Raw genomic sequence first — 17,692 nt, 5'->3', positions numbered from 1 at the left:
CGCGCTTGGGTCAAGATGTGTGAGTTTGCCTGGCGAAGCATTTAACTTCACACTGAGTGGAGCTGAATCGAAGCGAAAGGTCATTCTGTTGTTTCCGTGTTAATAACTGTCATCAGTCAGACCAGCCTACTCACTTAATGTAGGTAAGAGCGTTGCCCTCTGGGAAATCGTACGGGTGCCGTTTCCTGAACACGTGACCCACGCGGCTGCAGGGAAGAATCTCCAGACTTCCTCCGCACAGCCACACCCGGAAAGAAAGCTCTGCAAAAGGAAAGATGCAGTGGTTGAGTCCAAAAATGCAGGCGTACCACTGAAGACGTGCCTGTCATTTTGTCAGTCTCTCCTAGAATTAATGCCCTGATGTGTGTCATTCCAATATCAGTGCAGTACGCCTGCTACTGTTTCCTGTAGCAGATGGCTGTTAGCTGTAAATCATCAGAATGAAAGCAGTCATAGTGGATCATTCAAATTCCAGGGACATATTTAGCATTTTGGAGATGCCGGGCATTCAAAAGAGCCAGGCATGCAGACTTAACACATGAAATCGTTTTATGGGAAACGGCTTCGTATTTTACAAAATAAATTGCACTAAATTGACACAAAAATGATCTTCTTTAATATGTGATTAAATTATTTTTGTTAGAAAACCTTGTAAACACAGGAGTTAGTATTTATTTTAGACTGAATGAGAAAATTATTCATAAACATTATGGCTTTTATATACTTTGGTAAGTACATGTGCTAACTCTGATCCTCCTACTTTCCTGCTCCTGGCCAACATTAGGTAATTGTAAATGTCATCAATTAACATAAACTTGTTAGGAATCCTTCATCTTGAATAAAGTTGGGAATATTTACATTGTTGGAGTCTGGTAAGTCTTTGCCAGCAGAGTAAGGCTTAGTTTTATTTAAAGACATTTGGTGTGGGATGCGTGTGGAGGATGATATAATAATAAAAGTCATCTGATTCAAGTAGGGTTAGAAATCATCGATGATCTCACCAAAGTTCTCCCCTCCCCAGATGTCCATGTGGGTGTCATACTGGCCGAGGTGGTTGAACCAACTCCTGTCCATGACGAAGATCCCACCAGCGATGACGGGAGTCCTGCAGAGTGGAGGAAGGGAAGGAGTTACAAATCTTCACTTGCACGCTTATTCAGGCAGACCTCATCAGAATCACCAGAGGGGAATATTTTCCAGAAAGAAACAACAAATCAAAGGAGCTTAAAGTTGTATTTTGCTCAGCAGATGTTATGCATTAACTACTTTGCTGCGATTTGGACGTGTTTTAGGGGGAAAACACACCACAAAAGGACTGCAAATACCAACATAGAAAGGACCTGACTATGATGATTTATCTTGAACTTTTTTAGAGTAAGATATGGCTCTCTATTTTAACTTTAGTCTAATCCAAGAACCAAAACTGACATATTAATCCATAATGTGTCATTCACATACAATATACAGTCTCTGGCCACTTTATTAGTCACATCTTGCTGGTACTGGGGTTGGATTCTATTTATCCCTCAGAGCTGCCTTAATTTTCTTATACAGATACAATAAGGTGCTGGAAACATTCCTCAGAGATTCTGGTCGATGTTGAAATGACAGCATTGCACAGTTGCGGCACATTTGCCATCATGTGACTCTCCTTTTCCACCACAGGCGGCTATTTGAGTACAGTGTCATCTTCAAGAAACCAGTCTGAGATGATTTGAGCTTTGTGACTTTGGGTTCATCTATCATGCTTAAAGTCACTGAAATCACTTTTCCTCCCCATTCTGATGCTTGGTTTGAACTTCAGGGGGTCATCTTGACCATCTAAGTCTCTAAACGCACGGAGTTGCTTTCATATTGGTGGATTAGATACTGGCATTAATGAGCAGTTGAACACATATGTCTATCATATCTAATGAAGAGGCTTGTGAGGGTACAATGCACGTATAATGCATAAGAGAATGTTCCAGGTATGAGTCAAAGCATATTATCACACTAAATATCATTGTAGACATACCTTATTGCCTGAGTGGGGTCACTTCTTGCCATCTTTTGCTCAATGGGAATCTGCTCCCACTTGAAGTGGAGACTCCAGTCAAATCCTGACAAAAAGAAAAGCATGGGGGAAGCAAAAGGTCAGCTCTCATCTTCAAATTTATATTCCTGTTGTCTAGACATGAGTCCAAAGCAGACAAGATGACAGATATACTGGCCTGAATTTAATATCAATCGTAGCCTTACATCTGTGGAAAAACTCTTCTATAAATCACTGCTTTTCAATAAAACAATGAAATATTTAAACCTCTTTTATTGTTCAGTCATAGGTATTGAATTCTGTCAGGAATCATGATGTCATGTCACAAAGGTTTGTTAAACCTGCAGATCTCTGTGTGATCAACTACCACTGTGTATGATCTGTTTATTACGCCCTGACCTCCTCTCAGGTCAGCAGAGGCAGCCAAGTAGGCAAAGTTATCCAGGCTGATGACGTCGATGATGGGGCTGACCACTCTTGTATGATCCTGCATGGGAGGAGAACACAATGACATGTTATTTTAAATTAATTCTATTATTAAATTTTTAAATACTATTTGTTTAATTTATTTCAACAAATAGAGATGGATTTAAGTTTTAAAAAATACTTGAAAAAACACTGACTTTCAGTTGAAGAATAAAACATATTTAAACCTTTGCTTTTCTAACTTCAGGTTTTTCTTTATAATTTCCAGCCTCTGATCACATAAAAATAAGAATAATTCTAAGAAACAAATTAAATAGAGCAAGAACATTTCATAAAATTGTATCCTTATTAGTAGAAAGAAGCTATTTGTTTTAATCGAATAATTTTTCTGTAAGAACTGCGTACGGTACTCTAAACATGCATGTAAGCTCTGATTATTCTTTTGATGTGAATAATAACAAGCACGTACTGATTACTTTTGAAGAACATAAGCTGAGTATCCCTAACCTTCCCATTAAGCCCTCAAATCTGACCGTCAGCTGCAGATCCAACACAAACTCTAAAAGACAGAACTGCTGATTGGTTTGTGTGTACTCGAGCGTGTATGTGCTGCCTGCATCTGTCTGTGAATGGGTGCCAGTGTCCATGTAGACAAACAGCTTATAGCTCGGGACAATCCAAATGAGTGTTTCCAATTAGAACCGTCCATCTCTTTATCAGAGATTGAACTCGCTGTGAACTCTGTGCTTGTTGCGCCGAAGAGTGCGGGGGAAGAGCGAGTGTGAAAAGCCACTCTGCCAGAGAGCAATTTAAAAAGTGATGCTCTCAACAGTTTTAAGCAATGGACATTTATTGGGCTTTCAATGAGTCTCTGTGATTTGGTAATGCATAAAGTGGGTGCGCTTCCAAAATCAATGTCACCTTTTTTCTGTGTTTGAATTTACGACACAGTACTCTGCCGGTGAAATAGTATTTGTTAACTGAAACAGGTGTGTGTGTTATTCTGTTAAAATGTGCTATCAACATATTAACATCATGTCAGATGGTGCTACACAGCTATCCACCATAATTAGTGTGATAACCAGCTAGCCCTGTCCTGTCTCCTAATACCATTTTGTATTTCACAGAACCAAAATGAGACACAATAATACAAAAATGTGTTGTCAGTCCAAACATTTCTTTCATAGTCTATGATTCTGATCTCTGTCAATCATATTGAGGAACGGACAGGCGACGAATTCACAATACGCTCTTGCCATTTGATATGTCAGGATCTCTGTTTCTTCACTTTATCACCCAGGAATGCTATCAGTCTATGGCTACGTTCACACTGCAGGTCTTAATGCTCAGTTCCAATTTTTTGATCAAATCTGATTTTTTGATCAAATCCGATTTTTTTGTCTGCTTGTTCACATCAGATATGTATCTGACTCAGTACCACATACGAAAATGATCCAGATCGGATTTGAAAATATCGGATTTGTGCCGTTTACGCTGACATACCATGATCGGATATGGGTCGCATAGGGTCAGAAAAGTTGGATGTGATGCGCTTTCACCTGCAGTGTGAACGTAGCCTTTGAGTAATGAAACTCAGACAATTCATGCTGCGGTAAAACATGTTTTAACCCTCCATATATATTAGACTTTTCCTTCAGAGCATTACAATTATTCTTTATGATTTAATAATTTAGTTAAAGAAACTGTGCCAGTGAAGATGAAAACAAGCAAGGTAAAGTGACCACATAAGATTAGCCAGACAATTATTTGAATCATGTTCCCTTTACATTTGTCAGTGAGAAGCTCATTGCTGCACATTAGCAACATTTGAATTACGCTGTTACGCCTGCTGGTTTTAATTAACAAAGGAAAAGCATAATTAAGTTAAAACAGAGAAGATTATTATTCATCATTATTTCTGCCCCCCAGAGGCTTTAATAAAACCAGGGTTTGGTCTCTGGGACACGAACAAATGCAAGGCGGAGTGCAGTTGAACTCTGGGGCTGGTAAATTATCACTGAGGCCGGCACTCTCGTGAACTAAAAGATTGTAATGCAAGCTGGATGAGTCACAGCTGCCCAAAGCCAAAGAAACACAAACAAGTTTTGCGCACACCCACAATGTGTCGAGTCTTGTGATTATAAACTGTGAGGTTTGCACTGAAGAAACATGATATGTGGCTTGACTATATAGCTTGTAGCTTGATTTGTCCTGCATGCAGGTTCTGAATGGGTGCACTTTTTCTGCTGTACTTTCTAAACAAACAGAAGACTTTTGTCCTTCAGCAAAATAAATCCCTATTTTATTTCTTGCAGATAAACACTTAGTCTTCTTTTCAAGGAAGGCCAAGGGGACAGGGATGCATCTATGGATATCAGTCTTTTTGTGAGATATACTACTTTTCTTGCCAAGAATTAAATTTGAAGACTGTTAGAGTACTCATGTCTATGCGTTTAATATCAGAGTAGAGTCAGGAGATTCTAACCTCAGCTTAGCATGAAGGTTAAAGAAAAAAAGCTGGAAAAACTATTCAAATCCCAAAGAGAACATCTTAAGCACATCTTTGAGGAGAAAAAGGGTCAAACATGTAATCTACATGGATTTTATCCCTAGCTAGATGTTTTTTAGTCTTTATGTTTTAGCTTTTCCACTGAACTCTTAGCAAGAAATTAGTCAGTCCTTTATCGGGGAAATGAGCACATATGGTGGATATCAGAATTGTCCTCCCTGTGTCTCTCTGTGCCCTAATTTAATGTGATTAATCAACAGTAGCCCAGAGTTTTTCAAACTTGAGGAACTCCTCGATTGTGGTCAATGGTAGGTTGTTGAAACTCACGCATTACAGTATATAGTGGAAGAACTCTCCTAAAGGCTGAAATTTTGCTTTTTGATTTTGCATAGGATCCAGATGTGTGAAGTTTGCTGTTTTTTTTGTTTTGTTTTGTTTTTTATATCCAGCTGTGTGGAATGGAGATTTAAGATGCACCCGGATGAAGTAGATGGAACTCAAACACAAAGTGGGCATTTAATGCAGCGGCTTAGTGTCCAGAGTTCAAAATCCAAAAATCTGCAAGGAGCAAAGCCAGGGGATCCAAATATCAGAAATGACCAGGAAAACAAAGTCAGGAAAAAAAGGGAATACACGGTTAAGAAACACACAGCTACATGGATGACATGACAAAAGTAGACTGAGACAACATATACACAGCTGATAATGAGGGAAGTGCAAATAGGTGGGGACTATACACATTTAATCAAGACAATGAACAGGGAAAGTAAACTAGACAAGATACAGAAGACCAAAGAGCTACCAGAGTAAAACAGGAAATAAGATGAAAAATGAACAGAGAACTAAGATTAACTTGGGGAGTGGTGAAAGACAGTCTTCAGCATAAAAGAAAGATCATACGTGTGTTCTCATTAGGATAGGGATTTGTGTTGATGTGTGCCAGTGTAGCCTATGCCTCCAACATGCAAACATTTGACCAACAACATGCAATTAATTTGCATGAATGTAATGTCTTTGATATGCTGCTTAGAGATGGTGGTGACTTTCAAAGCAGAGCCAGTGAGACCCCATTGAGCATCGATAAGAAAACTGATAAGGATTTGAATTGATGGGAATTTCAATAGTGGAATCGGAATGATTAAATTCTTATCAATTCCCATCCCTAGTAGCTAGTAAAAAGAACCTAATCCAAAGAGAATCCAAAACGCAAAACCCAAATGACATAATAACATATACAGAGGACACAGGGGAGAAGTAATAAATATAACACAAGGATCTTTGTTATGTCCTTTGGAAGTAGGAAAGCACACCACTGAAACAAATGTTATTGTCAACCTCACAGGTATACTGTAATTAGGTGAATAAGAAAATTCACTGGGTACCAGTTGAGCTTGCTGGTTGGGCAGGAGCCCATATGCTATACAGCTGAAATACAGGAGCCTGGGTTCAGGTTTGGAACCCTTTGCTGAGTGTCGCCCTGTGCTCTTTCCCGTCTTTCCTGTCTTCTCTGTGTTGTCACATAAAGGCAAAAATACCCCAAAAAGAAAATTCGAGATGCCAGATATCTTGTATAGTAAAACAACAAGCCACAAGTTGAGAAAAGTATTGATATTTCTTCTTTTCTCAACTCTTTTCTTGTACTGTAGCCTGGAGAAGCAAGCATGCTGCTAAAATGCCAAGCAGGAAGAAAATTAAGAAGCAGTGCATTGCTGACGGGGAAGAAACTGCAGGAGCTACATCACAGTGTCACACATTAGTGCGAGTCATGAACATGAGAAAGGTGATTACTAAGAGAAATGTGAAATGAAACAGCTCCTGCTGACTAGAGTCATTGGGACAGCCTGAGATTGGTGCGGGGGGGCATCAGCAGTTGTTCTCAACCATAACCAGTCACAGTCACAGAATGCTAATAATGTCAGGGCAGGGGGGAGACAGTCACAGGTCGTTACTCATCAGCAGGTGATGAATTTCTTTCCGCAACTATATCAATACACTCACTTTATAGGAATTAAACATTCATCTCTGCACACGATTTTGTGCCGCTCTGTATTTCCATTCTCTGTGCACCTCACTTGTGTGACTTTGTGAGAAAAAGAAAGCAGACTGGAACAGAAACAGTGAGTGCTTACTGCTGAAATGTCCAAGAAAGCTCACATGGAAATACCACCAATATTTAAAATAAATAAATAAATCCACCACATAATGAAGACTGGCTGGCATCGCATCACTTGCGGACGGATGTGACAGTACTATAGTGCTCCTGATGGACGGCCTAATTATTTTTTTAAGAGGCAGTGAATCAGGAAAATCTGTCATTAACAAAGAATGTTATTGATTTAAAGACAATGCTGTAAGAATAAATGCAATAACGGTCCACGGCACCACAGCTGCTACACAAAGCAGCCAACTCAACCAAACCACTCCCTCATTATCCCATTCAGAGTTTCCTCTATAGCGGAGACTCAGTTGTGAGCAGCTAATTAGGATTTTGGTCACTCAGTAATCATCATCTTGTCTCATTAAAATCAGCTCCCAAGTGTCACTGACCAATGTGTTAAGCAAATAAGAAAAAATGAACCCAAATCAGGCAGAGACAACTATATATAGCACAATTTCAGTGAACTATATGAAGTGATTTCATGCAAAGGACAGAGTGGAAAACAGACTGAGGAGGAAAAAGCCCACCAAACTTTTTCCAGCTGCGGCAGAGCAGCGTGTGACATCTGGTATAGTCTGACTTGAATCTTAGCTGAACAAATTGAGTGTTTATTTAACAACACGCAGTGCCAACATATTGCATCACAGTCAATAAAATCTACCACGGAGAAGAAAATAAATGTTCCGCCTCCAAGCATATGCATGAGGTTGTGCGTGTGGATATGTGCAGCATGCATTTAAGTGTCTGACTAAGTGTGTGTGTGAGCATGTGCGATTGTACCTCCTTGACTCTCTGTATCATAGGCTGCAGCCAGTCAGTGTTGACCTCACAGTGGCTGTCCAGAAAGGTCAAGATCGAAGCAGAGGCCGTGTTGGCTCCTCGCACGCGTGATCGGATCAGACCTGAAGGAAACACATGACACTGAAGTCTCAAACTGCTCAGATGGACACAGTTTTATTAAACTGATGCCGTTTAATGCAAGTGTTGTTTTCAAGACTCTGATCCTTAAAAGAAATCTCTGGAAATCACATTTTCTGGTGACATCTTGGGTCACTTTTAAAAATGCTTTATATTGATCTAAGATGTCATAGTCATTTTTTTTGTCGACAATAACTATTCTTCAGTCTGTGGACAGCTATTAATCACTCTAGTAGCCGTTCCGAATGAGCTCTAGGAGAACTGATATCTGCAAAAGTCTGTATCTCTGAAACCGAGATGGTTATAATTACAAACTCCTTTGTTTCCTCCTCATGTCATCATGTTCTGGATGTTCCTCACTCACACGGTCATGACATTTACATCTAAAATAACTGTATCAAACTGATTAAAAAAATGGCTGAAAGTATTTTAATCTTTCTCATCCATTGCACATTACAAATAAGCAACACTGCACCCTGTTATTTGAAAAGACTTAAAAGACCATTTTGAGGAAATACAGTATGTTTAAAGACTTTTCTTAAGGAGAGACGACATTTTACCAAATAAAAGAGACCCTAGAATGAACATGGATGAAAAAATAGTGGTTTTTGTGTAACATTCTTCTGGTTGGAACCTCTTATTCGTGAATAGACAGAAGGGATATAAATGTGATGGAAAACCTGATGTATTCCTTGAGATATAAAGCGAACTGCCCTCTTAAATGGACAAAATGAATCACCATCACTAAGATGGTGAGTCATTTCAAGGATGAGGTTGCCCTCATATCTGGATCTGCATAAATTGAACAACACAGACACAAAGTCACCCTACTTAGGTCTCGTGATTTTTTCCCCTTCTTCCTTTATTTTATATAATATCTCACACAAAATTGGAGAAATCTCTGTGTGCAAGAACTAGCTAAAAAGTCAATATTTGATGGCCATGATCTCCAGGCCCTCAGGCAGCACTGCGTTAAAACAAAAGTTGTGGTTTTGTTATAGAAATCACTGCTTAGGCTCAGGAACACTTCCAGAAATCAGCATCTGTGAACACAGTTTGTTGTTTCATCCACAAATGCAGGTATAGCTCTATGATACAAAGAAGAAGCCATAAATGAACATGATCCAGAAATGCTGCTGTCTTCTTTGGGCCAAAGCGAATTTAAAATGGACTAATTGGAAAACTGTTCTGCAGTGAGATGAATTTATATTTTGAATCCTATTTAGAAAACAGAATTTCAGAACAGAGGGTGCCTGTCTTTCTAAAGAGGAAAGAGACCCTCAATCTTGTTGTCACAACTCAGAGGATGTGACATCTTGTACATGTGCAAAAGGCATCATCGACGCTGAGGGTAAAACCTACTTTAAAAGAGTTCACATTTAAGGCAGACTCGCTGGAAGCACGGGGGCACTGAAAACAGTTTTCTTTTTCACCAAGTACGCCTCCGGTTACGGTAATATCTGGATATGTGGAAAAGGTTAATTGTCTTTGATATTTATGCAGCATCCATAAACAGATCGAGCTCGTTATCTTAAGAGTTTTGTCAAAGATCGTTAAAATAACACAAATTTATTAAATGCTTTTTGTTTTTAATAGAACAAGAGTTCCAGAACTTAATTCTGAGCTGATCATGAATAATCTGAGTGTTTCAAGAGGAGGTTGTTTCTCTGAATAATTCAAAGGATGATTTTCAGAATTATCACCTTTCTTTTGTAACAGAGAAGAAGAAAAGAAGAAAAACATTCACCGTCCTTATTGCTAATACAAGGATCAACTGCCTTAGTTCTTAATTAATTCTGCTGGAAACATTTCTCAGAGATATTTTGGTCCTTGTCGATATGATAGCATTACACCGTTGCCGTTTGCACATACACGATGGGAATCTCCATTTCCATCACATCCCATATATAATCTATTGAGATCTGGTGACTGTGGAGGTTAAGGTTTAAACTCATTTTCATTATCAAGAAACCAAGAAAGGATCTGAGCTTTGTCACATGGTGCACTTTCTTGTTGGTAGCAGGTATCAGAAGATACACTGTGATCATAAAGGTTAAGGTGGATGTGGTCAGCCATAATACTCAGGTAGGCTGTGGCATTTAAACAATAATGAGCTGAGAGTGTGCCAAGAAAATATCCCTGACTCCATCACACCTTCACTGCCAGCTTGAACCACTGATACAAGGCAGGATAGACCCATGCTTTTACGTTGATGAGTCAAATTCTGACCCTATCATCCGACTGTTGCACCTGAAATTGAGACTCTTCAGACCAAGCGACATTTTTCCAGTCTTCTGTTGTCCAATTTTGGCAATCTTGTGCACATTATAGCCTCAATTTCCTGCACCAGTGTGCTCTTCTGCATAGCTTGGTTGTTACTTCCCAAAGGCTTGAAGCTTTTTTGTCACCCAGAGAACTGCTGCTCACTGGTTGTTTTCTCTTTTCCTGATCATTCTCTGCATGTGGGAAAGTTCAAATAGATCAAAAGTTTCTGAAATACTCAAAAAAAATCAAGTTTCTTCCTCATTCTGATGCATGACGTTTAACCGAAGCTTCTTTTGACAGAAGCTTCATGAGAATAAGCAGTGCTCAGTTTAAGGCACATCGTTTACACAAGCACAACCTTTGTTTTACCAATGAATGAGCTTGAATCACACCAGTTCACATTTCATCCTTCCCCAGTATAACCTAAGTGACATTTGAGAGTAGGATTGCGCGCCTGGTCAGTTAAGGCACTTCACCTCTTAGGGAGAAATAGTAATTTATCTGGTGCTGTGTTTGGGGCCACCTACCAAATGTCAGGCCAATAGATTACCCATCTCTGTGCTTTTAGTTTACACCAACACACGATGAAAAAACTGCATATTAAGCTGCTAAATGTAATGTATGTAATCTATCTAGCAATGTGAAAAATTCCTTAATTTACAGAACATGCTACATATTAGATACACACTGGCTATTCCACAGTTCTCACCCATGATAGCAAAGACTTCCTGCTCGTGCTTGTTTGGTGTAATTGTGGGTACATTTAATGCTTCAGTGCCTGATGACCTCTGGCAGCAGTTTGACGCATTAAAGCAGAGAAAGTCAATGATGCCTGAAGGTGTGAAGCCATTAAGCGCTGAAAATCAATCCAGTCACAAGGACAGGGACTATTTGCTTTTACCGTTTTCAGTAAACTCTCAGAGAGCTGTATTTTGCTGGGTCATCCTGTTTAAAAAAAAACTCTTGCATATTTCTACATGAGAGCTTGTGGACTGTTGCTGCCGGACATTAACAGCATGTGGCCCAAAAAATGTGTTCTCCTGTGAGTGCAAGAACCTGAGAAAAATGGATTATCAAACAGTAACACTAATTATTTTAGCTTTAAGTTCAGCCGAACTTCCCTGATTTGGAGCACGAATCTCATTTTGGTTCAAATTAATCTCAAATAGACCAGCACGCCATTCAGTAATGGCACATAAAACAGTATCTTCAAATTAAGTGTGAAGAAATTTGCAAAAATTTGATTTCTTAAGAGGAAAAAACCACTTGCATTTCCCACATTCAGTCTACTGTCATCAAAAACCAATGCTAAAATGAAACGAGTTGGTACAGTCGTTGGTTATACCAGCTTACGTGGTGGGTCACTGGAAAGGCTGTTAGTAAGAAGCTAGAAAACCTGACAATGACTCAGACCTGAGGCCTGGATAAAATGAGCCCACATCTATTTCTAACAGCGTGCAATACAAATGTTTCCTGGTTAGAAACACAGTAAAAAAAAACTGTACCCTGCATTTCCACAATTTCCACGCAGTGGGCTAGACTGAACCCTTTGACAGACTAATCATTGTGTTTGACATCCTAGAGTTAGAGAATAAAACTCATTCAGGTGCCTGTGAAGGAGCGATCGAACAATAAAGTGAGTGGTTGTAATAAGTACTGCCACAGAATTTAGTCAAATGAAAGGTGTGAGAGGGCAGAAAAAAGGAGATCAAACTGTAAGGCATGCAGATAAATCCAGAAACATGGATCTATACTTACATGTGACCAAACACAATTAATAATATTAATCATACGGTATATAAGTCTACAAAAATTACTATAACTGTCTATTTGCCTTAGACTCGCATATGTTGATTGTTTTATGTTTATGAAGGATCAGATTTTATGTTGATTTTTGAGTTTTGAGCTTTTAGTCAATATATTGTAGTTATGATTTCTTTTTAGGTCTTTCTAATATTTTAGCGTCTTAAGTTTTGAGTCTTATGTTTTGTCAGTTTAGTTTAGGATTCTTTTTTTAACGTCATATTATTTTAACAATATTTTGCCTCAGTTTTCTTCAGTTTTGGTCTCTGTTTAGTTTTTCTGGATTTCTGAACAACTTTCACGATGTTTTACTGTTTTCGTGTTAGTTTTTAACCTGTCTGCAGTTACCTACACTATACTGACCACCTCCAGCCGTGCATTTTGCCTCTACAAACATCTGTGAAAGAATGGATCATTCTAAATAGCACGCCAAATTTGAGTGTCGTAGGAAGCTACTTTTGTGACGAGTCAACTTGTTGAATTTCTTCCCTCGCAGATATTCCTTCATCAACTGTAAGTGATATTACTGAAAAGCAGAAGTGTTCAAGAACCACAGGAACTCAATCAGGAAGTGGCAGACCACATAAAGCTACAGAGCGGGGTCAGTGAGCTATGAAACATATAGTGCACTAAAGGCGCCCCCGTGCTGCTGACAAGGTAACTGCAGAGTTACATACCACCTCTGGCAGAGAAACAGTGCACTGGGAGCTTCAGGGTGTGGCTTCTACATGTCCAAGCAGCTCCCAGTACTCCATACAGTGTATCAGCTGTCAGTAGGTATACAGTGGATAATAAAGTATTTTTAAATGTTTATTTTTTTGGTCACACTTACATTCTTTAGATCATTAAATAAATTTTAATACTAGACTAAGATAATCTGAGTAAATACAAAATTTAAAGGATTATTTAATTTATTAATGGAAACAAAATGCCCTTTATGAGAAAGTAATTGTACCCTAGACCAAATAACTGGTTCTACTCATCCTCAAGCATGTGTGATAACTGGCAATGACACTTTCACATCACTGTGGAGGACTTTTGGCCCACTCTTCTTTATATAATTGCTTTAATTTAGTCAGATTGGAGGGTTTTTGAGAATGAATGGTCTTTTTAGGTCATGCCAAATGATGTCAATTGGACTTAAGTCTGGACTGGACTTTGACTAGGCCACTTCAAAGCCTTCATTTTGTTTTTTTAAGCCATTTAGAAGTGGACTTTGGATGGTTTCCTTGGATTATAGCTCGAGCTTCCGAGCACAATCTCATAACCGGATATTTTACTTCAAACTTTCTGGATGAGTCAGCGATGCGCTTTGCTGAGAAAGTTCACCACTCTTCCATGTTTTATCCATTTGCCATGGAAATGGCTTTGTAACCCTTTCCAGACTGATAGAAGTCAATGACTTTGTTTCTCAGCTGTTTCTTTAGATTGTCGCACCATGAGTTGCTTTTTGAGGTCTTTTAGCCTCCTACACTTTGTCAGATAGGGTTTGATTTAAATGATTTTGGGATTTAATCTGGCAGTCTGGCAGTACTCAGGCCTGGCTGCGGGTACTGAAATTGGACTCATCTTTCCAAAAGATGTGGTTAATCACTGTTAATTCATGATTTAACATAGGGCCAGGTTTGCACAGCTTTTTCTTCCTCTTAATAAATGAAATCATTATTTAAAATCTATTTTTTGTATTTACTCAAGTTATCTTTGCCTACTATTATAATTTGCTTGATGCTCTGAAAAACATAAGTAAGACTAATAAGCAAAAAACTAAGAAATCAGGAGGAGGCGAGTGTAGATCCTGTCATCATTTTTCATGCTGTCTGTGGATGTTCCTGTTTCTTCTTGTCAAGGTCATTATAATTAACTAAACCCACGGTAAAAACAAAAACTAGGAGTGAAAAACAGATTTTAGTTTAGTCAACTAAAATTTATTTTTCACTCCTAGTTTCACACACTTTCACACAACACACTAAAGTAAAATAAAAATACAGAAGAAATATCTTTAGTTTTAGGGGTCTTTTGGTAAAAAATAAATCATTGACACGTTTATTGAGACATACTATAATAATTAGAAAGACTAAAAGTAACACTGAAACTGTTAATAAAAAACAATAAAAACCAGAAACTCACTCAGTAAACAAACTGAAACTAAACAAAATTAAAAATAAATAAATCTATAATAACTCTGCTTCTTCTGTGTCCTTGCATTTATTCCCTGGCTCTTTGTGTTTATCCTTTTGGATGCTGTCAGTTTCTTGTGTATTCTTACAATTTGGCCTCATCCATCAGCAATTACAAGGCCCCTTTTTCCTGTGACAATCGCTTTTTTAAGCATTTTCTGTTTTTCACTGTGTTGTCAGATGTTATTGACTAAATTATTAATTAGCTCTCATTACATAATTTTTTTTCCTTTTACATAAAATGACTGAAACAACAGTTGTTCATATCTTTTTGGTCTGTTTCTGTTTTCCACTTGATTTGTTTTTTCCACTCCAGTATTTTTGGACACACATTTTCAGTGACTATCTGCTGTCATGTGAAGCATTTTTACCATCTTCGCCTTCACTTGTCTTTCTATGAGTTATTCCTTTAAAAAAGCCACACAAAATACATCCCCTTTTCAGTCCAATATCTTTTCCATTAAGTCATTTTCCCCCCTTCCCATCGTTCCCCTTGTCCCCGCACACTCACCCTCTCTCCTGCCGTTCCTCAGGCAGCGCACTTTGGGGATTTGAGTGAGCAGCTGGCAGTCCTCAGCTGGAGGAGGAGAGCAGAGGAGATGGCATTTTATGGTGGAAGGAGAACACACACTGAGAAAAATATTTCTCCTCGCTGCCTCATCTCACACTCTGTCACTCACCCAAACCCACAAGCACACCACGCTGCCACACTTACATGGATTTAGTGCACTTAAACAGACATAAACACAGACAAACAAGGGCATGGTTACGGATACACACCCTCAATAAGCACACTACTCAGTGCTGTGATAAAAGTCACTTAATGCTGCAGTATATGAGCTAAAGACATTCAAACATCCATCGGTGCATCCATTTCACTTAGGCTATAATAATGAGAAACACGTAAACACAAAAAAGTGCACAGGTCAGAGTGTTCAAGCAAAAGAGCTCACTGCATGATTCAATTCAAAATCCTTTTTTCCATAAACAAATCCACCAGCGAGCCAACTTCCATCATCCACTCCATGTTTCTACATGAGCCATAGCTGGCACAGAGCTGCTGTTGTAGTGGACATCATTACAAACAACACACAAGCACAGGTACACACATATACACACACACTTGGGAAGATTGGCATTAGCAGCAGAGAGTGTGTGCTTGTGTCCGTGTTTGTGATCTTGCTGAGGGATTGTGGAGAGATCAAGCAGACCCCCTCCCGAGCAGCGATACAACCTTATGCTGACAGAAACGAGCATGACAAGTTGTAATCCTCTGTGATTAAATTTGCTGTGTGTACAAACCTGTTTGTTTGCATGTAGACTGTAGAGTCAGAGGGCGTGTGTGTGTGTATGTGTATGGCTTTAGTGTTGCTCCTAATGGGGGGACAGCTGGTGTGTGTAGAGAAGACTCACAAGACTCGGGCAAGAACAGCAAAAAGTCATAGATCACTCCCACCGAACAGATGTTGTACACTTTTAGCCTGATTGTATAAGCTTGTATGCATGCATGTGAGTGTGTGAAAGCCTGTTTGCATCAGGGAATTTTTTTCCCCCAGACTACACACAAAAAAATGACAATTTTAAGAGTTTTGTGAGTTATCGTTTTAAACTACAGTATATTATCCTGTTTTTCTGAATTAACAAGATAATCATCTCATCTGTTTCTTTCTGCTGACCCAGTTCAGGGTCACAGACAACATTCACACCTACAGCCAATACAGCCTTTATTTTAGTTAAGCTTATCCATGTATGTCTTTGGACTGTGGGAAGAAGATCGGATACCCGGGGAGAACCCACGTAAACATGGGAAGAACTCCACAAACTCAACCAGCCAGTGGATTCAAACCCAGGACTTTTAGTTTGACTGATTGTGTGAATCTGTTAAGTTTAAACTGAGCTTATCTGAGTCCTGTAAATATTAATTAATCCAGTGTATGCCTGTCTCCATACTGTTGGAGTCACATGCAGGCTTGCAGTAAAGATCACTGTCCTTGATTGAGCACCATGTCCTTGTGATTAAAGCGGGCGAGCCTTAACAGGATTACGCTCGGCCAGGACAATCCCTCCTGCTGCTGCTGTGCGAGATCCTCCAACACCGTCACGTCTACTAACAAATCAGCTCACACTCTCACTGCATCGGCTGACTGTCTCTCTAAATTCCACCTGCACACTTGACACAGCAGCCCTGATTTGAATATATTCACTCATTCATCTACATTTTTTCTCGGTGAAGATATTAAAACAGAGTGGGAAATAAATCCATGATGAAAAGCAAAAACGTGCTTATTTTATCATATATGTTGGTAAACTGAACCTTTATGATCAGACAACTGCTGCTCATACAGCGGGACATGTATAATATTGAAGTGGCTGCCGTGAGAGTGTGGAAATCCATGTTTATTTAAGCCTGCAATAACTGATCTGTCACGTGGGACTTGCCAGCTGTGACCAGCTGCTATGACAGCGGTGCGAGTTCATCAAAACACAAAAGTTAACCTCTAACAATGAGCTGAAACCTGCTGTAAAACACTGTAAAGGATTCAGCTTCAGAATGACTATTAGGTAATACATACACTGCAACAATCCCCAGAGTAAAAATGTTGGGTCTAAGTGGTGAGAGATTCTAACTGTACAGAAACTACAGGAAAAAATCTCCTTTACTATCTCACAGAAGTAAAACAAATAAAACTAACAATATTTGAGGAACAAAGCATGCTGTGGACCTTCCTGTTTCAAAACTGTAGCAGCTGTTGTGTTAATTGTCTGAAACTGGTAACAATGGCACCCATTAGAGCGCAGCAACTGGAGAAGTCAGCTAATTGGAGGCTCACTGGTTCACAGTCAGACTGAGTCGAAACTAAAAGCCACAAACTGGAACCAAAGTGTGTTTGAGACTGGTTCACATGATAATTAATACTGGGAATTAAAATCCAAAACAGGGAAGAGATTAAGAGTGTAGCTTAAGAACCCTTTGTTCACTGTGAACCCTGCTGGTACAGCCAAGGTGCAGGTAGACTGGCAGCAGGAGACGAGGGATAAATGAGGCATTAGTGGGCTACAGAGCTCCCGCTGCTCCTGCCACTGAGACACTACTGTTTAGATGTCTGGCCAGCTTTGACACCTCCGAGTACGAATGCACGTGTGAGGGTGTTAGTACACCGTGGATATAGGTCGCCGTGCTGTTCCCACAGACAGAGGATCCATGTGGTGGTAATTACAGAAGGCACTGGCGACATGAGCTCATGAAACTTCTCAGCCCGATGCTGACAAAGGGGAATAATTACTAAAGTGTGGTTATCCGATAATTCCACAGCCACATAAACCACATCAGCCACTTTTTACGGTGATATTAAACCAACTCAACTCAAAATTTTCAAAATGAATGAATTAAACTGATTCTGCTA

At 39.3% G+C, this 17,692-nt stretch overlaps 1 protein-coding gene across 1 annotated transcript in view; it reads right to left on the bottom strand.

Moving 5' to 3' along the window:
* galnt16 (UDP-N-acetyl-alpha-D-galactosamine:polypeptide N-acetylgalactosaminyltransferase 16) overlaps positions 1 to 17,692 on the bottom strand; it is a 36,546-nt gene that overhangs the window by 7,409 nt on the left and 11,445 nt on the right. Inside the window, exons 5-10 of the mRNA XM_005736755.1 lie at positions 14,800 to 14,865; positions 7,906 to 8,027; positions 2,432 to 2,519; positions 2,015 to 2,099; positions 1,002 to 1,105; positions 135 to 261 (exon numbers count right to left, since the gene is read on the bottom strand). Coding sequence (XP_005736812.1) covers positions 135 to 261; positions 1,002 to 1,105; positions 2,015 to 2,099; positions 2,432 to 2,519; positions 7,906 to 8,027; positions 14,800 to 14,865 — 592 coding nt within the window. The remainder of the gene's footprint in view (positions 1 to 134; positions 262 to 1,001; positions 1,106 to 2,014; positions 2,100 to 2,431; positions 2,520 to 7,905; positions 8,028 to 14,799; positions 14,866 to 17,692) is intronic.

The sequence above is a fragment of the Pundamilia nyererei genome, unplaced genomic scaffold, assembly GCF_000239375.1.
Source record: "Pundamilia nyererei isolate P.nyererei 1_Seehausen unplaced genomic scaffold, PunNye1.0 scaffold00070, whole genome shotgun sequence".
Classification (NCBI taxonomy): Eukaryota; Metazoa; Chordata; class Actinopteri; order Cichliformes; family Cichlidae; genus Pundamilia; species Pundamilia nyererei.
Note: the sequence above shows the minus strand (reverse complement) of the source record. Positions and strands in the feature narration are given on the sequence as shown.